At 35.2% G+C, this 27,923-nt stretch overlaps 2 protein-coding genes across 3 annotated transcripts in view; both read right to left on the bottom strand.

The window, feature by feature from the left end:
• Positions 1-627: 627 nt before the first annotated feature.
• Positions 628-8,305, bottom strand: LOC125065783 (hydroxysteroid dehydrogenase-like protein 2). Of its 2 annotated transcripts, none has more exons than XM_047673604.1 (12): positions 8,154-8,305; positions 7,918-8,081; positions 7,216-7,307; positions 6,740-6,861; positions 6,157-6,243; positions 5,710-5,828; positions 4,947-5,043; positions 4,330-4,424; positions 2,257-2,327; positions 1,811-1,916; positions 1,403-1,531; positions 628-1,104 (listed from the first exon to the last, which is right to left on the bottom strand). In XM_047673604.1, exons 1-12 carry the CDS (start codon positions 8,174-8,176, stop codon positions 992-994), a joined length of 1,218 nt encoding a protein of 405 aa, XP_047529560.1. In that variant the 5' UTR covers positions 8,177-8,305; the 3' UTR covers positions 628-991. The 2 variants fall into 2 exon arrangements, with proteins under 2 accessions (XP_047529560.1, XP_047529559.1); XM_047673603.1 differs by lacking the exon at positions 2,257-2,327 and adding an exon at positions 4,044-4,171 and having other exon boundaries at positions 629-1,104.
• A 1,016-nt stretch (positions 8,306-9,321) lies between these two features.
• LOC125065879 overlaps positions 9,322-27,923 on the bottom strand; it is a 34,692-nt gene continuing 16,090 nt past the window's right edge. The window contains exons 3-17 of the mRNA XM_047673735.1: positions 22,917-23,078; positions 22,657-22,735; positions 21,980-22,083; positions 19,605-19,722; positions 17,821-17,919; positions 17,435-17,589; positions 16,765-16,823; positions 16,515-16,710; positions 15,939-16,122; positions 15,730-15,862; positions 14,741-14,876; positions 14,239-14,444; positions 13,094-13,239; positions 11,259-12,822; positions 9,322-11,051 (exon numbers count right to left, since the gene is read on the bottom strand). Coding sequence (XP_047529691.1) covers positions 10,716-11,051; positions 11,259-12,822; positions 13,094-13,239; positions 14,239-14,444; positions 14,741-14,876; positions 15,730-15,862; positions 15,939-16,122; positions 16,515-16,710; positions 16,765-16,823; positions 17,435-17,589; positions 17,821-17,919; positions 19,605-19,722; positions 21,980-22,083; positions 22,657-22,735; positions 22,917-23,078 — 3,677 coding nt within the window. The 3' untranslated portion in view covers positions 9,322-10,715. The remainder of the gene's footprint in view (positions 11,052-11,258; positions 12,823-13,093; positions 13,240-14,238; positions 14,445-14,740; positions 14,877-15,729; positions 15,863-15,938; positions 16,123-16,514; positions 16,711-16,764; positions 16,824-17,434; positions 17,590-17,820; positions 17,920-19,604; positions 19,723-21,979; positions 22,084-22,656; positions 22,736-22,916; positions 23,079-27,923) is intronic.

The raw sequence follows: 27,923 nt of genomic DNA, 5'->3' as shown, positions 1-27,923 counted from the left end.
CACTCCCTCATGTTAGGTATTTTATATTAAGATTATTATAATAAAATAAACACATACAGAACCATAATAAAATAAATACATGTGGTGTATAGGGCGCTATATACATGTATTGATTAACATATTCATAGAATTGCTCGAATTAAACCAAATAATTAAAGCAAATAAGTCGTGCGGTACTCTCGAGATCATGTTTAAATAATTATAATAAAAATTGGACGGCTTAACATCATCACAAAAAATGCAAGTTTTCGTATTATTTGCTAAGAGCTGCGAAATGTAATAATAGCGCAAAGTTGTCCATGCTGTATCCTGCGCATGCTCACGATAAGCTTGAAAACATATTACCCCTTGTAGGATAATGTTTTCAAGCTTATCGTTAATTAATCATGTTTTGATCACAGAATACAAATGTTAATCATATACAACTATTGCTAAGTCTAGAAGACAATTTCTGGTCATATTGGAGCAAATTTGTAAAACTGAATACTTAGTTGGACAGTCAAGATCACAATATGATGGTCAGATTTGATTATAAACGAAATGAAAAATATATATTTTTTGATACACTTTATTAGTTTAATACAATATTCACAATACTTGTCAAAAAATATTCATAAATACTTTTTTATTTATTCAATACTGAGTAGTGAGGTATGTATAAGAAATAATTTACATTTTCTCTGGTCTATCAAAAGTTTAACAATTCAACAGTTTATAATTGACGTAACTGCCTTAGCACTACAATTATTGCAATTTTAAATATTGAACAACTCATATGTCCCAGCCAATAACAAATAATTACATAACACTGTTTTTATCTTTTAAAGTTTAAAGCGTAGTACACATTACATTGTTCCAACGACATGAGTGCACAAATCGTGAAATAGCACATGAGAAACTCTTAAATTAATATCAACCATTTTATAGTATCAAAATGTCTGCTCTATCATAGTATCATAATATACAATATTTTACATTCATTTAAATTTGTTCAGACCTTGTTCTTGAGTGACTTCATCATTTTCTCAAGCTTCATTGCTTTCTGTAAATCACCCTTTATCTTCAATTTTCCCATCATGAAGGCATTTGTCGCCTTCAATTTACCTTAAATAAATATTTTCTTTATAAATAACATTTGTCATTAGAATTATTTATATTTGTGTTTAACATTAGTTCAAACACACACACACACATATATATATATATAAATATATAGTAAATGTAATGAAATATTTTTAATAGTTCTACTTAAGAATTTTAGTTTAAAATGAACCAAAAAATCAAACTTGTTATCAAGTTGTTTTTTTTTGTTAAGCAAATGACATAAAAACAATTATCAGGATGAAGTCAAATTGTCAGTTGAGTAACGAAACAAATTATCTATATTATATTAAATGGGTACCAGCAAACATATCGGCGAAGTTATTGCTGTCCATGGTGAGAGTTGCGTCTGGGGGGTTTTTCGGTTCTCCTTGCCCGCAGGACCCATCGCCGTTCTTCAAGTCCAAATGCCAAACTCCTTCTTCCTTACCTAAAATCAAAATATATATACATGTTACATAGCAAATACATGAAACTTTTATCTAATTAAAATAATTATATTCAATATATTAAAAATATCGAGTAATTGTGCTATTTAAACACAAACTTACATAATTGATCCTTTATTTTCCAAGGTCAATAAAATGTAAAGCCATCATCAAACACCACATCAGTTCAAAATGTAGATTATATTTTGTTCATATATATTATGAACTACAAAATGAGAGTACTTCAATTTATATAAATTTGTTAAATAAAACATATTTACCTTTCACATTGAACTGAAATACAGCCTGAGTCTTTTTTATTAAGTCAGGTGTAATAGATTTTCCGATGGCTGCAAATAATGCTGGAATCTGACCACCTGATTCAGCCTGTAATATTTAATTATTATGTTTGATACAGATTATTAATACATTTAAAATTGTTTTTATTATATACACTATTCTACAAATTATCTGTGATTCCTAAGTAAACAATGTGTATGGCAACATTATATTGCAAAGATAAGCCGGTACTATCATAAATCACATATTAATGATATATTTATCTTTTGATATTTATAGATCAAAGTTTAATAAATTGTTTAACTATATTTCTGTAGTATTGATTTGTTTCGTGCCCGTTTCATTCAAGAACAGGAAATAAATTAACGAAATTAGTGGTCATAGGTTTAATATAAAAATGGTTACAGATGTTAGGGCACGTTCACACCTTTGTGACAGCGTCCTTATTTTCCCCCGGAACATCCAGAAAGAAGTCAGGTAACAGATTGTTTACATTACCTGTGAACAAAGTGAGACGAATCACAAATTTTGATAATTATCTTGTGTTGTTTAGATATACCAACACAAACTTCTAATTCATTTAATTTTTCTGGGTAGTTTTCCCGATCGATTTTCTTCTTGTTTGCTGTAATGTTTATCAACTAAACATTATCTCGTTTACTTAAATTTATTGTCTGTATTAATATGCGTTTATAATTTAACTCCTTTTCGGCATTGTTTGGTATCTAGTCTATTATTGGTGGGTATAATGAACTTGATTATTAATAAATAAATAGTAAAGATAAGTAACAAGTCTGGAATCGGATCTGTACCAAATTTAAAATTGGAAAATAATTTCCATACAAATATGCAGTCGGACGAATTCTATCTAAATAAATTGGCGATTTTCCTCACGCAATAAAAATAAAATCACTAACCAATATTGACTATATCTAATAGTGGAAATATATATATATATTTTTTATCAATATCAACATAAATATTGACATTTCAACTTATATAAAATATGACAGTTATATATATGAGAGAAATGTAATCAAACTAGCCTATGACCACTAATCTATTAAATGTTTGAAGTTACATCATAACAATTATTATATAAAAAAAAAAAAATCTTTTTAATGAAGAAACACTGATTGTTTTAAGGAAGTCTTCCTTACATTTTACAATTTTTGTATGTGATTGTGTTTGTGTTGTTTTGTTTTTCATATTGGCATTACTAATTGCCAAGAACTGAGGCAGCATTTTATGAATACTTATAATCTTAGATAAAGTGTAGAATAGATTTGCTTTATCGGTCACAAAATTAAGCAAGCACTATGTTCAGACAAGCTTAAAAAACTATGTTTCTTAACATAATATATATACACATATACTAAAAATATCACAAAAATATTTGCAGTTGCAATATGGTACTATGATTTTGCGAATAATGACAAAACTTTATAAAATAGCTTTTTCTAAACAGTCTTTTCATAATTATGTTTGAAAATTACTAATGAAATAGTGATATTTATACAAAAAAGAAACCAACCAAAATATCTAAGTACAAAAATAAAAATTAAGTTCATATTAACATGAAAACAGATTCTTACACAAAAAAACATAATAATTATTAAGGTAACATTGTTACAATGAACTACTATTCTCTATTTTACATGTAATCTTACCAAACAACTGTGAGTTGATTTACAGTTGATTTACAACATCGGTGATCATTGACAGAACTAGGATGGTAGATAAAGGGGGAGACGTCTGAAGTCATACTTAACCATTGTTATGTTTATATTAAACTGACCGCCATCGTTCCTTGACAATTGTTTTAATTAAGCAGAGACAAACACGGCTAAACTGCATGAGATTAAGTTCCTAGAATTCCATTGGAATACTAGTGCTGGTGGCGATTTTTTTGTATACACTATGGGCGGTAGAACTGCTTACTGTTTGATCGATTGATATGCTAGAAAATAAATCCTCGCTCGGCTCTTAAGACGTCGATTATCCAAAATGGAGGGGATCATTGCGAGGAGAATAGAACTCTGCCTCCAGACGAGGTTACTTTAACTGATAAATTAATCCATCAGTTAATGTTTAACGGATGATATATAATCAACTTACCTCTTTTCGTGTCGTATCGATACGGTGTTGGTTTTTCACTGACATTGATTGATTTTAGACAAACATTAAAAACGTTAAATAAAAATTGTAGTTAACCTTTTCTTTATAGTTGACGGTTGAGGTATGGTACCGTCGCATCGACGCGGTGGTGACCGTTTGCCGGTGGTGGGTCAGAGCCGCAGGATCGTCCAAGAAACCGTCCAACATCAGATTATCTGCGTTCTCTACGATTTGAATTCACCATGTATTTCAGTGACACACCTAATTGCACTTTGAAAGAGTCGCACTCACTCAATGTACTGGGTACGGTAAATGTATCTTTCTTAAATGAACTTAACAAACATTGGTATAAATAACGTTTAAAACAAAAGTTTGAACTCACTTGGGTCACACGCGTACGGTGTCAAATCCGTTATACCGTATTTTTTGATTACGTCTTCGTCAATCGCAAAGACGCCGGTGTACTTCTTGGGGTCTCTGCAAGCATGTAATAACGACGTAATTCGTAAAGGAACTCACAATAACAAAACTTCATCTCCTAAAGATACGATACATATAACGGATTCCGAATGGCGGGAGTAAAGATAAATAAACAAATTTGACCTTGAAATGACATGACGTCATCGATCTAATTGATGAGATCTAAGATATACACTGTGGCTTATTTAAACAAAATATCTCAGAAATGGCGAGGTTTTTATTGGAACTTTACTAGGAAAAAGCATCCTCGTCGTTTTGAATTTGATATTAAAATTAATTTAATCATTACTAGATGAAAAAATAATTAAAAAAGGTTCCGCTGGAAGATATATTCAAAAGCTGTTCAAAGTTTGAAAATTGGTAGGACCGACAGCGCTCCGGGCGTGTCGGTTATGCGACCTCATCGGATCAGCGAGTCGGGGAACAGAGTGCACTCGTGGTGGCGCACCCTCGCCGACGGTACTGTCGTCGAGAGCTATCCGAGAGGCGGGTGGGGGGGGGTGTGAGGCAGGGTCTCACTGGGCGAGCATGACGTAGGCGGCGTCGGCCACGATGTCGGGCTTGCGGCTCGTGCTCGTGTCGCCCGTCAGCATCTCGATGGCGGCCGTCGCGATCGCTGCAACACACGCTCCCGTTTGATAAATTATTTAATTCGTCCCGCTTTAATAATGGTACTTAATTCATATGTATAGCGAGATATTTAATCCATTGGGTGTACATGTGTGTATGAGTGTGTGTGTGTGCGTGTGTGTGCGTATGCGCGCGCGATTGCGCGTGCGTGTGTGTGTGTATGTGTGTGTGTGTGTGTGTGTGTGTGTGTGTGTGTATGTGTGTGTGTGTGTGTGTGTGTATGTGTGTGTGTGTGTGTGTGTGTGTGTGTGTGTGTGTGTGAGTGTTGTGTGTAATTGAATAATTTAAGAATGTTTGAGAAAATCAAAAGACAAGAAATATAACTGTAATTAAAAATCATGTGAATTAAAACAATAACAAACGATAAGTATAATTGTTGTTAAGCCGTAAATAATAATAAGAGACGGCGAAAGAGATGAAAAGTTCGCATGGAGAGGGCATAACGCTTTTCCTTACGGGGTGACTTCTGCCAGTTCACTCTACTTTTTTTTATTGATTTTCTGATCACTCAGGTCTAATCATGAAATGGCTAAATGAATTGGTGTCTGACACTTTGACAGAAAATTCAAAATAATTTACATTTATAACTAACCCCTTTGAGAGCAAAGTGAGTTAAATTTTCAAAAATGACATGTTTTTTAGGGTAACATACCGGTCTTGGGCCAGAGCGCGTTGACGCCGATGTTGTACGGTTTGAACTCCTCGCTCATGCCGAGCACACACATGGACATGCCGTACTTCGCCATCGTGTACGCCACGTGTATTGAAAACCTGCATTATATATTTTGTAAGCCATGAACAACTCTCACATACAAGAGAAGACATATGAGTCCGAGGAACGATAGAGTTAGATAAGGGAGGGGGGCGAATCACAATACGTGTGAAGATTGTCGTGAGCCATAACATTTTTTGTGATAAAATTTTTCCCTAAAGGTACAAACATATATTTGAAGATTTATTATCTGTATAAGAATTCAGAGTGAAACCGATTCGTTCCGTGAACTCATTGAAATCCCCTTGGATTAAAAAATGCTCATATTTATGAAAACAATATACATTTTAAGTTATTATAATTGAATCATTAGCTTCGGCTACTCACCAGTAGGGGTTCATGTTGAGTGGTGGGGATAGATTCAGAATGTGGGCATGGTTGCTGTTCTTCAACAGCGGCAGGCACAGCTTAGACCTAAAAAACAAGTAAAATTCACTTTAATTCTATTATTAAGTGAAAATATAAATATAAGAAATATCAATGTTTACACTACAGTAACATCTGTATACACAAGTGTAATAAATAATCCATAATGATGGAAACTTTAACAACTAACAGTTCAAAATCAAAATAAACTTTATTCAAGCTCTATAATGCCCCGGGCTGTATTCCCAGATGCCCTAACCTAAATGGAGCTGCAGAAATATGTCTATCTGATACATGCTAGTGTCCTCAAAGCATGCAAGCAAAATGATGTATGCAGGATAAATATACAGATAAATATACAATGTATAAAAAATTTAAGAGTTGCTTGCCCAAAGTTGAAACAGACAGATTTAACCACTAAATGTAAACATTCACTACAAAAATTAATTTCTGTAAAATAATTAATACATGACTTTAAATGTCACTAATCCATAAATACACTATAATATATAAAAAAAGATAAATAAAGTAATTAATTACTTACGTTAAGAAAGTCCCCCTTGTGTTAATGTTATGCATGAGGTCATATCTCTTCATATCAGTCTGGGCCGTGCCAGTCAGGGAGATAGCCGACGCATTATTTACTAAGATGTCAATACCATTGAACTGAAATTATAAAATATATATATATTATAAAATTATCCAGTGGATTAAATATTTGCCCAAGATTGTGGGTTCAGACACATACGCACAGATTATCTTGCACAGAATGGTGGAATAAGATAAATCTCCACTCCTAAAAACAATAGGAGGCTGAGGCCAGTTAGAGACCGTAACTTTTTCTTTGTAGATTGATTTTAATGATTTTTATTTATTTCAATGTAATATATCTTCTAGCGAGAGTAGTGTCATTCTTTCCAAAGAAAGTGCAAAGTATTTCTATTTTATTTCATTGTTATGTAAATTAATAGCTATTATAGAAAATCAATAAATTAAAAAGGTATAGAACACAATCCATACCTTCTTGACAGCTTCGTCAATAGCATTTTGAATTTGTTTCTCTTCTCTCACATCCACTATGCACGGAAGGGCTTTTCCTCCCAGAGCCTCGACTACATTGAAAACAAAATATTCTTATAACAAATATAGGTGCTTCAAAAAGTTAATTGGTATAAAAAATGTCATACGTTGTTTTAGCTGAACAGAGCTGTGTGAAACATAGTCATAGTAACATGTGTCATAGAAACTTTATATTCTCTAAAATGATTATTTAATTTATACCTCAATATTTAATGAGCACTATTAAAGTGTTAATCAGAAAGTTCACCGTAGGTGTTCACAGACACATTTATTGACTGACATTTCTTAACCATAGTCATACCCTAGCCGAGAACACTAGACTAATGTTTCAATAGTTAAAGTATTTGAAGATAACATTGTAAACAATAGTTATTACATGTTGCCATTAAAACTTAAAAAATATATAAATAAACAATGTTTTGTAATTTATTCAAATATGAATTTTATTGGTTGCTCTATAAAAGCGAAAGTGATTTTGTAATAGAGCAACTGTTTTGACCAAAGGTCAGTGGACTTTTATCCTCAAGTCCAAAGTCCACATATTATTATTATATCAAAGATAATTATAAAACGTAATTTAACATATGAAAATATGATATTTTATTCCATTGCAACTTGAGAATAATATTCTCCTGCACTTACTTTCTTCAGCAGTAGTATAAATGGTTCCTGGGAGTTTCGGATGAGGCTCCGCTGTTTTGGCAGCCACAACAACGTTGGCGCCATCCTTAGCCGCTTTAAGCGCGATAGCCTTTCCTATGCCACGCGAAGCCCCCGTTATAAAAAGGGTACGACCCGCTAACTTCCTAATAAGCATAAATTACGTGAAAGTGGTGGAAATGTTAATTTAAAAATATAACACTTTAATCTTTTCTTACCCGGTATTTGCAACTAAACTCATCTTAACTTAATTATCAAAATAAATTCAATACGTTTTTCGTATTTTAAATGAGACTAACATACGTTGACTAAATTGTTTAATTATAAATTAAAATACAATACACAACAAGTTACAACGAGGTATGTATTATACTGACTAAAGTTGTAAATTGTCAGTGTCAGACGTCATTGACAACAGATAACTTGTTGAGTATTCGATTAAACTAAGAATTGAATTGAATTGTCGAGTATTATAGTTCAAAGAAAAATGATCCCAGCCAAAAGCATTTTTAAAATTTTTGACATTGTTACAAGCTTTTATTTTTTGCAATGTTTGTTAGTACTGTTAAGTGAAACATGGGCATGTTATGCGGAGGAAGGTCTTGAGCATAGACGTTAATGGATATCGAGGAAGGGGACGACCAAGGAAACAATGGATGGATTGTGTGAAAGATGATATGGCCGGAAATAATGTTACTTTTGAGATGACGTCAGACAGAGAAGTAAAGAAGAAGATATGCCGAGCCGACCCCGAATAAAATTGGGATAAGGACAGAAGGATGATGATGATGATGTTAGGTGAACCATGACAAGTAGTATTGGAACCGCTTCCTTTTAACTTACGGAGTTAAGATTTTTTCATGTTAATTCAGGTCTAATGCATATAGTTGATATGACCTGTGCCAATTGGTTGTCGACATATTTAAGAAAAAAAAAATCTTATTTATTGCAAAAAACAATTATTATGTATAAAACTTATATTGGTCTACATTAAAATAGGGAAATAATTTAATAAAAATCAAAAGGGAATAATAATACAATAAAAATCAAATCAATTTTAGTTAATCAGATGCGTGATCATCACTTATTACACTCATTTATTTATTTCCGTGAGGTTAAGTTTTATATAGTAACATAACTATTGTACATTTACTAGCGTTATTAACAATATTGAAGCCATCAAAATCTATTAAAAAGACTTTTCAAGTGATAATATCTTAAGACGATTATTTTTTTATATTGATGTTTATTGGTATAGAATAACTGATTCATAAATAGGATAATGTAAAAAAAATATTTTTTAAGCTAGTTAAATTTTCGAATTAAATTAATGTGTAAAACTAAATAAATAAATGTAAAATAGACAATAATAAAACAATGAAGATTTCAAATACATTTATTTTGTGCATAATTTTATACTTCCATTTCTCTAGTTTCTAATGTACAACACCGCGAATAGGGGTGAATCTTACACATTATTAAAATAATCTACAAATAAAACAATTTTATTAATATAACATCATAAGACATTTAGTTAGGCTTTATTGTAACAATAATTGCAATCCGTAAGAATGGCTCGAATCGTTGATATTTTTTTCACAATAATTATTATACAATGTACTAACTACATCAATAACCTTTAACTAACAAAGTGTATTAAATTTCGGAAACGGAAATATAAAAGGAATTTTCATTCATTTTACAATTTCTTTTGTATTTTGCACAGATAAAATATTCTTAGACACTCATTGGTATTAAAAATAGATTCGATTCGATTATGTAATGTTACCAAATTGTAATTTAAATTATTTTACGAGAAATAATCAATAAAAATGATGTTGTATAATTATCTATACATATAAAAAATGAGTTATGGCAATTTAGGTAACACTTTATACGTTAATCTAAAAGTATTCTTAAATATTCCGTTGATTTCAAAAAGCCCTCTTTCGGCATTAATTATAAAATCACAAAGGATATTTATAATATCAACTACACACATTACTATCATTTTGTATATAATTTATATTAAACTTTATTTACATATTTTTGTTGCCCTGATGTATGAATTTTTTGGTAGTCATATGCTTTGAGCAAGAGAAAAATGTAAGAAGTATTTTTAAAATCATTACTCATTTGAGTTCTTTTAATCTCTGTTAAACGTGAGATATAATAAAATACTTTATATTTTTCAAATAAACAATCAGGCACTTTTTATGTATATGATATACAGATGTGTTTCATAAAAGTAAGTTTCTTAATTTGTTTATATATAAGAAAGAATCTGCCTGAAATAATCTTATTAAACACTAAAAATGATTTAGTTCTTTATGTATAGTCTATTTAAAGACAATTTTATTAAGATTTTTATACTGGAAAATAGTTCAAGTATCTCAGGAATCTGCAGAGCTAGATCTAATTTGTATTAAGAGTAATACACGAGTAACACAGACAGACAGGAAAAGCTACAAAGATTAATTTCTTTAGAATCTAACAGTGATAAGATTGAAAATATGTCATTCAAAGAGCGATGTATCTTACAGTCATAAGCACCAAACATTCCGGAGTCCATCTATCGTTACTCACAACTTCACTATAATACTAGTCGTTTAAAGCATCAAAAATAATAATTGGCACCGAAAATTAAAATTATTATATCAGCATCTAAGACTATTTATTCGGAGATATAGACCTCATTTAAAAATAATAATAATATATCTCGTATTTATTATCTACATCGATAAAATTAATCTCTTTTCTTAAAATAGATTGATCTAAGTTTAAATGTAAGCTGGTTGTTTGGCAGAATGCTGCAGAGCCGCTAGCACGTCATGTTTGAGCCTGACGTACAATCTTCCTTTCCTCCACGGGTTTTGGAGCTGGAGCGGTCTGAAGTCGTCCCGCAGGCATCTCTCTCTAGCTCCTATGACGGCCACCAAGCAGAAGTCTTGCAGTTTCTCAGGACCATAAACTGGACCGGATTTCCCTTTGAGGACGGCGGCCATATTGAGCTGCTTGACGACGAGGTCGATGACCTCCCGCGCGGACGTGCGCGGCGTCACGTGCAGCTTCAGCGACGTGCCCGCCGCCAGCCCCGTCTCGTACGCGGCGAACACCTGCAACCCGGCGCGAGGCTAGAGTAGTGTGACACTGTAAATTCCTTGACAGAAATATCAAATAAATATGAAGCTTATCCCAAGTTTAATATTTATTGGATCTTTCTATTTCTGGATGTGCTACGATATATTATAAAGCATATTTTAATGAATGTGCTTTCTGTGACTAGTATAAATTAAATTATTCCAGTAATCACAAATGCGTACCTGCAAAATACCCGCTTGCTCCGAAGTTCTCTGCTCTATAGGTAGAGTACCAGTTCGCTCCTCGGTATCGCTCTGTCTGCCATCAGTCTTAGGAACCTTATTATTATACTCTATTTCTTCCTGCGTTTCCAACAACGGCTGCCGCTTGACACAGTGTCCCTTGCTGAACAAGTCTTGGCCGGTGTCCGTGAAGTCCACTTCGGAACTCTTCACATTATTCATGCTCTTCGATGAAATAACGTTGCACTGTATTCGGTGATTCGACGGACGGATTTTATGCGGAACTGCTGTCGTAATGGGACAGCTTTGGCTCTCGGAGTCACTCGACAGACTTTGGGCGGATTCTGAAACGTTCGTTTTGCCAGTTTTCACACTGATCATGCTTCCCGGATAAAAGTTCTTCACCATCAGCAGTGGGCTGGACGATGTGGAGACGCTGGTGTTAATACTGTGAGGGCGTGGCTTTGGTTCAATGTTCTCGTTTTGAAGCACTAACGTGTCTTCGCTCCGAGATGGAGGAAGGCGGTTGTTGGAAATACTGACGTGAGAACCTGAAGATTTGATGTCGAACTGTGAATTGCTACTCATGTAATTATTACTCATGATGCTCGACTGTGTGAATTGGGAATCGGCGCTTCCTTTTCTGGCGTATTTCGGATCAGAATGAAGATATTGCGAACCGCTCAGATTTAAGGTTGAAACTGAGGTCTGACGGGGAGCTAGACTAAGTTGTTGTTCAGATTTACTAAATTCCGGATGTAGGCTAGTATGGTTTCCGTTTCCGGCCGGTCCGGGCCAGGAGCCGCGGCCGGGCGACGTTTTAGTAATTTTCCCGTCTCGTGGAGGTATTTGGAGTAAATCTATTTTTAAGTTGATATCTTTCTCGGAATCCCCACAGTCCGGTCCATCGATAGAAGTTTTGGACGTGGTATTGTCGAGTACATTTTTGAGCAATATTCCCGAACTGGGGCCAGCTTTATCTTTATCTCTCGCGAAACCTATCAGGTCCATCAGCCATCGCTCCGCCTTCCATATTAGGTTTAAATTGTTTTGGAGATCTTCTAATTTTGTCAATCTCTCTTTCGCAGTCTGGAGCTCGCTGCAGGAGAACGCTTCTCTTTGGGAATGGGCGGCTAAAGCTACATCTAACTCTAATACACAGCTTAGTTTTGAGTATTTATTTAAAATGTTATTATGGTAAGTTTGTAAGTGGATCATTTCGAAAGCCTGGATGGGAAGACTTAGAAGATCTCCTTTCTGGAGCAGGATCTCCTTCTGCCCGGGCACGGAACAGGCCTGCTCCGCCGGCGGACATATCATGATGAAACTGACATCGTGGTTGAGTTCAATAACTTCGAGATCATATATTCGGTGGGCGCTGACGTTCTCGTCCGGTATCTCCATGTCTCGGAAGAGTCTCCGCGTGGCCGTGGCGATCTGTTCGATGAACATCTCTTGAGATTCTGAAGGTTGTTCGTTGTTTCCAATTGACACTAAATTATTTATAGATTGTGTTTCATCGGCAGTTTTTCCCGAGTGAGATTTTAGGTACTCCCATTCTTCTCTGAAAAAGTATATAATAATGAGAATATAAAAAGTTATTGACTGTTAAAGAATTTACTATAACATATGTATTTTTTTTAATTAAAAAAATACTTAAGATTTTCACATATGTAATATTAGAATATAATTTCTTTAAATAGTTTTTTTTTCCGTAGTTATAGGCGAGTATAATGTTTCAATATTAAATAATAATGGTGACCTTAACTTCAACTTAGAATAAGTGTTAAAAATAATTAATAGAAAATAATATACACAGTTTGTTTAGAACTTACGCGGACACATGCGGATTATCCCTTATTCTAGTGTGTGGAGGGACGTTAGGGGTTCTCGCTGGAGCCACGATCCGTACGACTTCAACCGAGGATTGCAGCTTGAGGTAGCCTAAGTATAAACCACGGGGTAACTGATCTCTGGATACCTGCAAAAATAATTACAAAATGTTTATTAATGATATATATTATTTGAATGTTGAGTTTTACTCTTCGGGAAAACTATTTCTATCGTCATGGAGCGGAAATTATTAATTTAGCACTCCTCGTTATTTAACTTAAGCACGGAAAATTTAGTAGAATAGAGTAATCAAACGTGTGAGCAGGACGCAGCATATCTTTGTCACCATTGCGAGTCTTATGGGACGACATAATGGACAACATTAATCACGTGACTATCGATTTATTATGTCATAAAGAACAAAACAATGCGAAATAAAGTGAAAAAAGAAATGTAATTAAAATACATAATATAACTTCGTATTAATAAATTTAATCACATTAAGAGCGCAAAAGAGTTACGAGGTAAAAAATAAACGAATTACATTAATGTAAGGGGGAGAAATTGCCCCCCTGAGAACAAATTGCTAGCGCACTGACGTTATCACAACGAGCAAGGAGTCTGAACTCTGTCTTTTTATTTGGTTTTCGTTCACGACCAAACCGATGAACCGTATTTGATGAAGTCTGGTTTGTAAGCTTTGCAAGCAAGCTTGGAGTTCTAGGACGCACATTGTTTATACTGACACCTCTCGATCAATCTCTAAAACTCATCGGCGAAGTCGGGTTCGGCAGCTAGTTTTGTATAACTATGGCATGCGGTAGATGCTGGAGTGCCAAGGGTCCACAAAACGAGTACGTTCAAAGCGCTTTCAAAGATTTCAGGGTCATTACTTGGGCATGTTAAGAAGTGACCAAACCAGACGAGGAGGATTAAAACGACGACCATTGACTCTTTTCAGAAAGATATAGCTGCGAATTCAAAGAAGATCTCTATAATACGACCAAAATGTGAGAAACGTAGAACAGGACCCCGTCATTGGAAAGGACAAACGATAAGAATAAGAAGATACTCTCGATATCGACAGAATTACTTTATCATATAATACTGTTATACCCAGATGTGGATGATTAAAATTACACTTCACCTGGTGGTAAGCGATCTGTTCATGGACAGACGCCATCAGCAGTTCCCCCATCGTGTTATCTTCACTGAGAACTCTCCGTCTGAGTTTGGAAACTGGAGCCCATCTTGAATTCAATGCGGAGATAGATTTTGGCGACTTGACCATATTCACACAAGAAAGAACCACCGTGCCGTGAGCGTCTCGGAGTGGCTTGTGGTACAGTTGACCTGAAAATTATTAAATTTATTTCTAGATTAAATAATGGATGTTTGGGTTATTATCGTGTAGCGTCAAAGGCGCATAGGCCGGCATAGAATCGCTCTTAAGTGACACATATGTAAACTATTTGTATTTATCTTTGTGTAAAATAAACTGCGCTATTGTATTAATTTCTATCACAAGCTTGAATATTCAGCTAGGAAAATGGTAATTTGTTAAACAAATTATAAATAGTAAATAATAAACAAATGCCAAAATTACACAAATGGTAGCGATAATAATATTAGTACTTAAAAATGATTACCTAAGTCTTGTATACATAGCGCGGATTGCATCTGTGCTGCAGCTGTGAGCAGCTTCAACCTGAAGTGTATCGAGGAGGAGGTGTGCTTCTCCATATCTGATCTTAGTGACTTCACTTCATCCCAGGAACACGACACCTTTGCAGAAAAGTATATCATTTAACATGTAACCAAATAAAAAAAGAGAAGGTTATATATTTTATGTTTGTCAGAAATCAGTCACTTAAGAAACGTTTTTTAAAAAAAAAAAAATTGTTCGATTTTTATTGGTTTTATTAGTATGTTAATAGTAGTACATATAGATAGTAAGTATACACACGACAATAAGCTATAAGGAGGTATATACATATACAAAAATAGAAAATATAGACAGCATATGATAAAATTTGATATTTTCTGAACCCACTCAAGAGGGGCCCCTCTTTCCTCCACATTAAATTAAATATTATTGCCTAAAAAGGTACAAATAAAATGATAGTTACTCAGATTATTTTATTAAAAAAAATAGTTAATTTAACTTGGAAGTTAAATAAGAGTTTACTTCTTCAAATGGTTTCTTATGAGTACATTTGAATTGACTTGTATAGAATTAAGAAAAAAATTAACCTATTCTATAATTCTATTCTAGCGCTCATTTGCTGTTTTAGAAATATAAAGAGAAAACCCCTTTTGTACTCACGATAGTGTAAAAAACAAAAGTTACTACATATCAGTTAGATAGCTGGCAAAGATTTCAGGATGGGTCGATTATCTATATCGGTTTCAGTTTGATCGACGTTTAATCTTTCGGGAGGTTATCGGACAGAAACAATGTGAGATTTCAGAATACCGAAGGTAATGTTTTTAAATAAGATAAAATTGAGCTACGTCCGTAATTTTAAGGGTATTCCCACTGCTATAAATATTTTTTAATGTATTAATAAAATTCATATCGATCACCGTTACAATCAAATCACCAGATTATAATAACAGAATCGTCGCATATCATCACCTTCATGAGCCAGTGAAAGTCGGTGTAGATGCAGGCCGGGTAGGTCTCGTCCACCTCTATGACCGGCAGGAACTCCTCGCTGGTGACCAGCACCTTGTCCTCGTGGTATATGATGCACGCCAGGTACACGCCCCTGCGGGGGAGAGTGCATCAGCGAAAGGGACTCGAGCGGAGTGGCACCCAGCGGTCGGAGCCCGAGCGGCGCTCACCTGCGGAGGTTCTTCTGGAACTTGCTGGCGGCGGTGAAGAGCTGGCGGATGGTGGTCTTCTTGCGCGGCAGGCGCGCGTGCCCGCGGTGGCGCGCGCTGCCCGCCGCCGCGCACAGCGCCTCCAGCGCCGCGCCCGCGCCGCCGCCGCCGCCGCGCCCCGCGCGCGCGCACGCGTCGCGCCAGCCTGCGCGCAAACAATATTTGACCTCGAATTCACGCGATATCATTGCTCGAGAGCGGGTACAATTTATAATATTCATTTTGGTTTTGGGAAAAAATGGAATTTTGAACATTGACGAAGATTTTATCGAAACTTTGAAAGTAAAGTTAGAGCGGATATAAGTAATGAAGCGAAATAGTATTGTAGTATGACTAAAGTCGTATTAATCGAGAACTGTTGGTAGTGCGCAATATAGCTGAGCTGTTAGCAAGTTGCATAGAATTCGTAAATCGAAGGTTTGTCTATCTTTATTCACTTTTCGATTGCAATGGCCGATAGGGACTGATAGTTTTTGATCTCCTTGTCGCCTACTTCGACACCCATAAGACAAAATAGAGTATTCTATTTAATCACACGTATAACTGAGATCCTAGAATATTTCTCCTGCCACGTAAGGATCGCATTCCACGACGCCGCTGCGCCGCACGTCAGACGATACTCACTGCTGGGCACGACGCTCCTGGGCACGGAGACGGTGTAGGCTCCCCAGCCGCGCAGGTTGCCGGCGGCGGCGCGGAAGAAGTACCGGCGGCCGCGCGTGAGGCCCGCCACCTGCACGCGCGCGCCCCCCGCGCCCCCCGCGCCGCCCGCGCCCCCCGCGCCCGCCGCGCTCAGCTCGCGCGCGCCGCACACGTTGGAGAAGTCGCCGCGCGACGACCACTCCACTGCGAACCGACCGGTGCTGGCTCTTAAGCGGCTCCGTATTTAAGCTTACGCTGACTATTTATTTTGTTTTATAATAATGAGCCAGCGATAAACTATGAAAGTGAAAATTCCAAGATTCTATTGTTTCTTAAGTACTTTTAAAAACGGGTAATAAGATAAGTAGAAGTTCTTAAGTAGTAAACTTCTATCGACTTTGGAGTCTGAGATTGAGTTTTTCTTTAAGATTTTTATTTTTCGTTCGGTTTACAGGCATCATTATATGATGAATTCGTGAGTATCAGTTCATTATTCATCGAGTACGTCGAGTTCTTGAACGTCGCAGGGCTGGGCTATCGGACTCGGTACATGAGGAGTTTCATCGTTCATACTGAATTTTCATGAGGATTAAATAAATTCCCTGCAAGCATTCACTATACGACTAGGATAGGAATTCAGAACGTTTCAATTACACCGATAAAAATCGTCGGTATGGGCCCAGATACGAGCCTACTATTTTCGTCTACGTATAATTTCATAATGTGGTAGAGTCAGTATATGAATTTAAACCGTATAAGCTGTTGAATGAAATCGCAGCTTAGCAAGTTAGCAACGAGCCAGCGTCGGAAGGTACCTTTATACTTGGTGACGATGGGCGCGTCGCGCACGTCGCGGACGTCGCGCGCGTCCCTGAGGCGCACGCACACGGAGTGCGCGCCGCACACCTCCAGGTCGGGCGCGGGCAGCGGCGCCGGCGCGCGCGCCTGCTGCCAGCCCTGCAGCAGCCGCCTGCGGACACCCGCCGTATACGTCCGACACTCTCTCGCTAACGTTTCGTTATTTGAAACCTATACGTTCTTGTACCATTCCTCGATTGCGACAAAGATACCAAGTCTAGTGAAATGACCACCTTTTTACAGTAGGTGGCTCGAATATATAGTGTATAATATTATTCTCTAACTGTACAACTCTGAACTGAACTCAAACTGAACCGATCGAACTGAAAAAATGTAAACTCACTTCAATGTCCGGACCCTCCTCTCCCAGTGCTGAGTTTGTTTGTCTTTCTCGGAGCCTGTTCCTCCAGCACAGCCCATAGTTCCGGCCTGACCGGCTGACCTAATAATAAATATTTTTACATTTAAAAAAATTAAATATGCTTAAGTTATCTATATATATAAAAGCGAAATACCACTCACTGATTAATCACGAAATCTCAGAAACTTTAACACCTGCGAACTTGAAATTTGGCAGGTAGGTCCCTCATAGGGTGAGACTAAGGGAGTAAAACGGGGGTTGGAAGTTTGTGTTTTATTAATTTCGCGCGGGTAAAACTGCAAGTTCAGCTAGTTCGTTATATACAACAGTCTGGTTCCACGTTCCTCACAATATTACTACTTTTGAAGTAAAACCGTAGTTATTTTCTAGGCATAAATATAACTCATAAAACATTAACATCACAGGGTAAAACTACATTCAACGTTTTTGTAAGCTTTCGCTAACCTGTACAGGTTAACAATAATAAGGTATTTAGTTAGGGAGGTTTAGTGGCTAGCTTATACGTTTCCAGGTGCCAAATCTTGGTTCAAACAAATGTAAGTTAATCGGCTTTCCCGATATTTTCAGTAGTTGCAATAATCAGGAAGTTAACGTCGTTCATTCTCGTGCGTCGGTGCATCAAGAGTCGTTGGTCTGGTCAAGAGGTGTCGGTCTATGGAATTGAAGGAATAAAGAGTACTCTGTTTGCACTCAAAACGGAAACATCCAATGAACGAGCATATACGAAATATTATTTAGGTAATATAAAAGTGACTCTGTAACTGTTCGTATCTACTGCAATGAAAATAAATTTGACATAATAGCGTTATACGGTCATTTATCATATCATAATCACCATCAGTGCATGAAACTGCGGGCCGCTACCAGTGCATGAATAATTTCTGTTCTGATATCCTAACATAGACGTCCACTAGACTATGTCAGTATTTGCTAACATCTTTTTAACTTAGAACGATAGTCTTTACTATATTAAGGGTAGAATTGATATCCCTCCCATTTCTTTTTCTTAGAGTTGGTATTTTGAAAAATCCATCCTTAGCGTATGCTTACTTTATAAAACAAACCTGGTTTCTAAACTTCAACTTTCTGTACTGAATAGTTTTGTCTGTCAAATCAAATCAAAACATATTTTATTAAAGACTTTTACGAGCACTTTTGTACTATGTTTTTTTTTTTTTTCAAATTACATACATTAAATGTCTTAGGTAGAACCGGTAGCAATAAAGACTATCAAGAAATACCGGTAAAATACTCAGTATATATTATTTTCGAACATTTTATATCCAAAAGTGTTTATATGTGAATCAAATATAATTACATTCATATAAGATCTTCCCGTAGCCCTTAAGTACAAGTCTCACGCTTTTTTATCGTCAATATAATCCTTGTTGAGTAATATTAATGTTTTATTTAACAAACGATTGGAACTGATGAATTATTGTCAAAGTTAAAAAGTGTGTGATAGTCAGTATAGTCAGTCAGTGTGTGATATAAGTATTACTTTGTTGTTTTGTGCAATTTGGTCTAAGAGATAATAAAGCTTTAAATTAAGATGTGTACGAATCCACTCATGATTTATCCTTTATATTTTTCGTTCTCGATTATCCTGGAAGATATTTCTTGAAGGATAGTCCTCATAAACTTATTTTTCTTTTGTCATTTATTCGTAGCTCTTTTATTTATGAAACGAATGATAAGTGTTGAATAAATAAATATAACAATAATCTATCAAAAAAACAATTTACCTGCAAACATCATCCCGACAAGCCTTCTCTGGAATGTATCCGGTTACTTCGTGCAGACGCGATTCCGCCTCTCGCGATAATCTGCGCAGATGAGCGCCCAGAGCTTCGGGGTTTTTGACTAGAATAAAATATTACCATTGAATTTTATACTTAAGCTTTATCTAAGGAATATTTTTTCTCCGTTATCTATGTATAAACAGGCAAAGACAAAACATTTAATACATTTGCTTCAGTTCTCTAAACTTTATAAAAAAAAAACTTGTAAACGTGGATTCGCCCACTACTATATATAGGCAGTGGCGGAGCATAGGTCACTAGCACCCGGTCCGGATTCCAAATTTGCCGCCCTTTTATTTTTGCAATCCATTATAAAAAATTTGGGGCATGGTAAAAAGAGTACTTTTATTGAATAACACTAACCTGATAAGTGAAATTAACATTTTTTGACGAGAGTAGAAGGTAGAATATCACTTAGAAAAATTACAGAGAAAACGTAATACAATAATAGAGAAATCGCCTACTTCACGAACGCTCTTTTGCGCACGAGTATCATTACAACCTCAACTCCTCAATTTAACTTTTCTAGTCTTCCTATATAATAGTTATTGAGAAAGCTTGCGCTTGCGTCACCCATGCATAGAACCTGCATAGGTACCTGGGTATTTGGTATTTGGTAAAAACAAAAAAAATTACCAAAAATACACTGAAAGAAATTAACTTCTTTTTCTCTAACTGCCACCTCCGCAGCGCCGCCCCCGGCAAAGTGTCGCCCGGTGCGGACCGGACCCTCCGCTCCCCCCCCATCCTACGCCACTGTATATAGGCTATACAAGCTTAGAAAATTTTGCGAATAAGTCAAAACGTAAAGAATCAAGAGGGCCAAGTGGTTGTAACATTTTAATCAAACCATTGAATTTTAATGTGCTTAATTTATGATTACATCTTTAGGGAATTTCTATAGATCGGATGAAATTCGCTTCATGTCTACACCGAAGTATTGGAGCAGCGAGGTGGAATACACTTCTAATTCCTGAAGATAAGTGATGGAAAAGCCGACGGCAATGGCACTGGTTTACAACTTTACTTGATATATAGAGTACGGGGAAGTACTACAATCTCGAATGCGATCAATCTCATGAGACCTGATTACGAATGGCGAGACCATTTTATATTTACTCAAGACACGAGCTGATAAATGGCCTCGTCGCAGCCTTGATAATGAACCTGATAGACGTTTTATCAGAAGATTGATCAAATCGTCCAATTGTCTGTTTCGTGCGTTTGTCATTTGTTTTGATCTTGCTATCGCGAAGATTATCCTGATTCGAATGTTGTGTTATTCTTCCGAATCATTCTGAAGTGATCAATTGCTAATATAATGACATGTGATTTTTGACAAGATACTCGTGTAGATCATGGATATGGATGCGTACAAATGAGTGATATGATTATTTACGATACTCTGTCGAAACAAAGTCGCTTTACACCGTTTGTACGAATAAAATATCTAAGTATTTTAAACGACACAACTAATTTTAATGCGTTTTTCGTCAAAAAACAGAGTTATTCAAGAGGAAAGTTTATATGCCTAATATATGCATACTATAGCTGGAACAAACAAGATTTATCTTCAATCTTAATCTTGTATATAGACCCTAAAAATATCCGTGGGCAGCCGGGACGTAACTAGTTATGTCCACCAGCCCGTACTGGAGCAGTGAGTGCGATAAGTTTCAAGTAAAAGGAAAAGGAAGTATTGCTTTAACAGTCGGACATCGACAAGCTTGTTTATGGTCGACGTACAACTTGAAACTACAAGCCGTGATGACGTAAATTTTATATTTTGGACTATTGGGTTTAAGACAAAGAAACGGGATTAGTTATGTTTTTAATGAGGTTACAATAATTGAATGAAATTTTATATGTTTTCTCTATGAAAGCACCGAGATAATAAACTTTGGAATACGTAAGATCAAGTTTTTTTATCAAAGTAGGTACTACCTATTGATGAATCTATACTGATTATCGTACGTTAGGTTTAGACTCCAAATTAATAACATAAAAGTTAAACATGTTATGAGTGCGTGTACTACACGGACAGGATTGCACTTAGCCCTACCATGTTTTGTAATTAAATGATTTCTTACTGAACATATATATACGCCCCTAATGTATTAAGTATAAACGTACATAACGTACAAATCTAATCAAAGTTCAAAGGCCGAACCGGCGGTATCAGCGCTTTAACGCCTCCGTGAACATATGTTCTACACAAGGAAGGTGCAGACTACAAAAGGACGCTATGTTTGCCGGGCGGACTAGCACAAAGGCCTCTCATCAGTATAAATGTTTTAAGTAATTAGTCTTCAACTTACATTGCGGTCCTTCCTTAGCTCCAAACTCCATGAGCATTCTGGCGAGTTGCCGATTGTTCGCCAGAACCGCCACGTCCAGAGGCGACAGGTCGTCTGGGTTGAGGCTTTTGATAAAAGAAACAACATTGTTATGCACAATTTTATACAATAAATTTTAATAGCTTTATTAACTGCAATTTTATTGCCGACGATAGTAAAAAAACATGTATGTTATGCCAGCGAGATCGTTTGCTTGGCTGATTTTGTTGTTCTATTAATATTATGGAAAGTATCTATCTAAAAAAATATTCAAAATAACTCTTGAATTATGGAATAATAGTACAAATATAAATTATAAAAAAAATGACTAGTGACAATTATTGTCCAGATATTTTTAACCGACTTAAAAAGAGTTTCTTAAATGAGTTGTTAATTTTTTCATTGGTAACACTTCATATATAAAACATTAAACATTTAACACATTAAATCACAATAAAGATATATTTATAAGTTTACAAAACAAACGCAAATCACAACAGGAAATAAAACTGTTTTGTAACAAATGAATGTGATATATACATTTTAAATATGTCAAATTTGCTAAAAGTATTTTAAGGATTAATTAAACTTATGATTGCTATAATATTTTACCCGGGGGTGGTTATCGTTTTACTATATTTTGAAGGAATATTAATCACCTATTGACATCCACGTCCGTCGACTCCAAGATGTTTCGTGCCTTGTCGAGGTAGCCATGTTCGACCGCTGCAAAAAGCGCTGCAACAAAAGATAATTTACATTGCAGCTTTACGAGTTGCAATTAGATTTAAAACGACCGTTAAAAATATTCAATTAAGCGGCAACATATTTTTATATTAATCGAATAACCTTCAAGTAATTTTAATTAATGAAATAAAATAATACGAAAATACAAAACAAAAAAAAAACTGAAAAATACCCTGCAAATGTATGTTAACTTGTGTGATTTTATCCTGGTGCGCACGCGCATCCTTATGCAGCCGGCGAGCTGCTTTGTCTAGGTGCGGGGGGAGCGGCGCGCATGCGCTCAGCGACGGCAACTCCCCCCCGCACCCATCCAACAGCGTGCCGTACTGGAGCTCTATAGGAAATAAAAAGAAAAATAACAGAAAAACAAAACAAAAAAGTGTAATTAAATAAAAAAAATATTAAAAAAATAATTGAAATAATAATAAAAATTTACGGCAATTTTTTAATGACCCGAAGAGGTCAGTAGCACGTCAAACGCTACTTATTTTTCCTACCTACCAAGCTCATGGCTGCTACCTGCTACCGAGGTTTTCTTGAAAGAAAAACCCCACAACTGTTTATTAAAAATAAATCGTGATTTCTTTTAAATATAAACATCATCACAGTGGGTCGTCTTTGCTCTGGAAGACATAACGTGCTGAATTGAGTCCAAACGACATCCACGTGCAACTGGATACTATGACGGAATTCTGAACCGTACAGCTAGACTCAACGGCGGCAGGGCTTGGTAAGATTAAAAAGCAAATTAAAAATTCTATCCTTGGTTTAAGTAAATTCTACAAATAGTCAGTCAACTCTTTGAGAACCGAAAGTTTTTGAGTATGTTTTCTATATCATTGTTACTAGCTGAAGTTAAAATATTTACTAAATTTTAATGTCTTCTATACTTAGTTTATAATGAATAATGATAGTGACGTTACGAAACGAAACATAATGAGTGTTTATGGTCTGGCGATAAGGTAATCCACCGGAGATCGTTTTGTTTGTCAGTTTGTTGAGTCTTCAGCAGTGGTAATCTTTAACGTATTAGTTTTATGACACTGTTGATATGTTTTAACATATTCTTAACTAGAAAAAGTTATTATAATATATAAATTAAAACTTAACTAGGTAAAAATTAATGTTTTAAAATTGTATTTTAAGATTTTTTTCAGTTTTGGTATCTGTATCGATGGTATCTTTTTATTTCAATTAATCCTGTAATACGGTTATTTTACAGGATTAAATGATGCCGCATTGAATGGTTATTCAAGAGTTTTATTTGGCGATTGGGCTTCGTGCAAGCTCATCTAGGTAGGTACCACCCACTTATCATATATTCAAACGCCAAACAGCAATACTTATTATATATATGTGTTTCGGTTTGAAACTGAAACTGGGAATGAAATAGGGAGACTGAACCAGAGTAGATGTAAGGAATGGATAAAACTTCTTTCGGCGCCCATGTCGCTGGCCACCACTTAACATAAGTTAGCGTTAGTTTAATAAAAATAAACAAAATGTTTAATTTTGTTTCAATAAACTCGAATAAGGAATATTTTCTCTTTATATGATAGTAACAATACAGTTTACGAATCCTATTCTAAATTTTCTATACCACGTTAAGTTGAATGGTTCTCTGGTATTTTTTAATGTCATATTTTTTATTTGCAACTGCCTGAATGCAAATCTTTTAACCCAAGGTTTGTTTATCTACAATATCACTATAATTTCATAATAGCATTTGGCACACTAACAATTTCTTCTTTCTGGTTTGTTTTCTGGGTTCCTGTTGTGCAGTCTACGATTGTTATGTCTTTTAAACAAGACAGGCGAAATAAATTGTTTAACTTAGTAGTCGCTTTGTTTTTATTAAAATCAGTTCAGTCCATTAAACAATAATATTCCTAAGACAAACAACTTGTACTTGGCTTCGCTATGTCTAGCGGATAGATTCATGTACTCGATTCGACCACAAGTCAATTAATATATCTTCTTTCTTTCAAGTATTCGACCATATCGCATGTGTAATTATCATAAATTTAAAGGCTTCAGTTTAGCTTTAGTTATATGTTAAACTATGCTGTGTCTCTTTCTTACGGATGTAAAATCGATATTGACAGAAAGAGAGAAAACAGTGATAAACTAAATATTTGCTGAATAAGGTTTATAAGTGAGGTCGTTAGTGTCTTTCAGTCTAGACGCGCAGCTTTGAATGTTTTTATCTGTTACATAAAATATAATTACAGATTAAAAATCATATTTATTTATGGCCAGTTTTGCGTGTGTCACTTTTAATATAATTTTTGTTCCGAGTTATCCTGTCACTTGTTATGCATAAGCTTTATCGGAGCCAAATGACGTTGTTAAATTATGTCCCGATTCCATTAATTACACGAAGTAACGTCTCTCGTCAGACTCAGTTGACCCGTGTAATTAATTTGATCGGTGCTCGTTGCTTACCGCGTGTGTGATTAACGTTTAATGCATTTTGAATTGGTTGAGCTTTTTGTATTTGCAATAGCTGAGGAGGCAAACTGGAGGCTCAAATTTGTCATTAGTTCAATAACGTGATATAGGTATTCATTATAATCTGCGCACATCAATTTGTGATGATAACAATGTCCTCCTCAGGGTGAACCAGACTAGAGCTATTAATGAATGGTCTGTTTTAGCGCACAAGTGTGTGTGCAAACAAAAGAACATCCTCTATTCCGACTCTTTTATAATACGATGGTACGGCAAATACGGTACAAGTGCAGAGATTAGGCGTACGACCGTGGAAGTGCACTTTTAGACTCTGGCAATTTTTACTAGACCAACCTCAGACCTTGCTTGGACTTTTGTCCGTCTTTAGCCATAGAATAATGAGACAGACATGAATTATAACAAAATAGCAGAAGATATCCGTCCAAGCGTTCATTAAAGTACTGTGAAAAAAACATTCGTTTTTTTTTTTAAGTACATAAAACAAGAATTTCAACAGATAAATACTTTAACATTCATTTCACTCAAGATAATACTCAGTCGTAATATTTTCACCTTCAAAACAACGCGTTAGTCAAGGTTCGGGATTGTATGTTAATAACGCAAATCGTTACTTCCATGAACCTTTTGTTTTATGCAATGGTCTTTTGAGGATGTGAAAATGCTAAGAATTTTAAATAGTTACACCTCATTTGAATGAGGTTTTTATAATGTGAAAAATATTTAACAATATTGTTATTATAACATAACATCTCAGGAGAATTTCTGAGACGTCTATGGAAAATTTTGAATATATTTAAATAAATTAGATTGATTAATGCTAAATTGACTACTTTATTGACAAAATCTTACGGACATATAATCGCGTTTAAAAGTAAAAAAAACAACTATGCTTTGAATGTTATTTGCAAATATGTTTTTATATTTTGCGTATGTAAATTTGAATTTGAAAATTTGCTAATGTATCTTTTGTTTAATGTATATAAGGAATAGCAGGCTACTTTGGTTTATTTTTCACAAATCAATGTCATCAATTTATACACTCTAAACATCAAACTAAACGAACACAAACTCTTCGTTTGTGACATATATTTAATCTTGTATTGATTATAGCTTATTTTTTTTATTATGTAAGATTTAAATGTATTAATCGATAGTTCAACTCTCTATTGGATTAGAATATAGAAGTTTATTATTGATATAGATTTATATATTATATACCAATGACTTCATTTTATAAAATGATAACAATAAAAAAATTACTGTCAGCTACACTGATTTCCGACACGTCGGTCAATCTCAAGGGCGGTTAGCCAACTACGCAAATCATATTGTGCGCAAAACTGCTGCTACTGAGAATTTTTACACCGAAAAACCCAATAACCATTTATCGGCCCACCCTGGATTTGAATGCGATGCCTCGGGATGTGCGACGTTATAACTAGCCACTAGACCTACAGGGCAGATCGACTAATATAAAATACCACGTGTCCGTTATAAGTGGCGTACAGAATGTGTACAGCGTTAATGATTGATCGTACTACAGTCTACTGTCACTACACTCAAAAGCTTAGAACAGCGTTGAGGCACTGCAAAATAACCCTTATTACAATATACATAGAGTTGAAAGAAGTTCACTCCTAAGTTATAATGAGTGACTTTTCATTTTCAAATTGAATGTTTCGAAGGTTGTCGTGAGGCCTCGAATTGTCACAATAGCCTTATTTGGCAACACACGACAAATTATTATTAGGATTGAAGGTGAGCGCTTAACCCTTCGGAATTGACAAGTAGCGGATTTATCCGCAATTGACGATATTTATGTTTGTTTATACGTTTGATTGGCAGAAATATGTACACGTGAGAATAGATCGTGATGGTTATTTTTTACTAAGATTTTAAATTTATTACAATGTAATTGTATTTAATTAAAATAGCGATGCAATTTTATTAGCGATAATTTACGATGGCAAAGTGGTTAGTCCGCGAGCATCTTAACCGATGATTGCGTGTTCATCAAACCCAGGCAAGCATTATTCTATTTTCATGTGCTTACTTTGTTTATGCGTCTCGTAATCAGCGGTCAAGCAAAACATCGAGAGGAAACCTGTAGGTGCCTAATTTCAATGAAATACTATTCACTTGTGTATCCACCAACCCACATCGTGGTGGAAAAAGCTCCAAACCTTCTCCTTTAAAGGAGAGTAAGAGTCAAGTAAGAACATTGCCCAGCAGTGGGATATTTACATGTTTTTTGCTGCTTAAAATAGTTAATTCATCATAATTTTGTAAAATAACGATTCAAACATTTCTGAAATTACTTGAATTATTGTACAAGATTTCATTAAGAATTAATCTGTATAGCGCTTTTAGATTCTACTCAGAGGAACCGGCTAATAACATACAAATGAGTTAATTTGAAATTATACAATTTTATTGTCGTATCCTGCCAAATATCATCGTTTATTAAGTTCATACTACTTTATCACCTAGATTAACATAATCTTGTATGTATATCATACAAATCTATGTTAGCACCTTATTCAGGATACTCACTACATAGTAGTATGTCTTGTTTATTTGCACATATAAATATTAGTATATATTATTATTTACATTACATAAATATATAATATAAATAAGAAGTCGTTAATTTATTCCATAGCATCTTCCTGATTTATAAATATTTCTGAAATGCTGTCAAATTTAA

Source organism: Vanessa atalanta, chromosome 8 (genome assembly GCF_905147765.1).
Source record: "Vanessa atalanta chromosome 8, ilVanAtal1.2, whole genome shotgun sequence".
Lineage (NCBI taxonomy): Eukaryota > Metazoa > Arthropoda > Insecta > Lepidoptera > Nymphalidae > Vanessa > Vanessa atalanta.
This window is presented reverse-complemented; position numbering and strand designations above follow the sequence as displayed.

Coding starts and splice junctions, on each gene's coding strand:
- LOC125065783 (XM_047673603.1), bottom strand. CDS start 8,176: ATGAGTTTAGTTGCAAATACCGG. Junction 8,082..8,153: donor AGTTTAGTTGCAAATACCGG/GTAAGAAAAGAT, acceptor TATGCTTATTAG/GAAGTTAGCGGGTCGTACCC. Junction 1,917..4,043: donor CCGTCAACTATAAAGAAAAG/GTTAACTACAAT, acceptor TAAATATTACAG/GCTGAATCAGGTGGTCAGAT.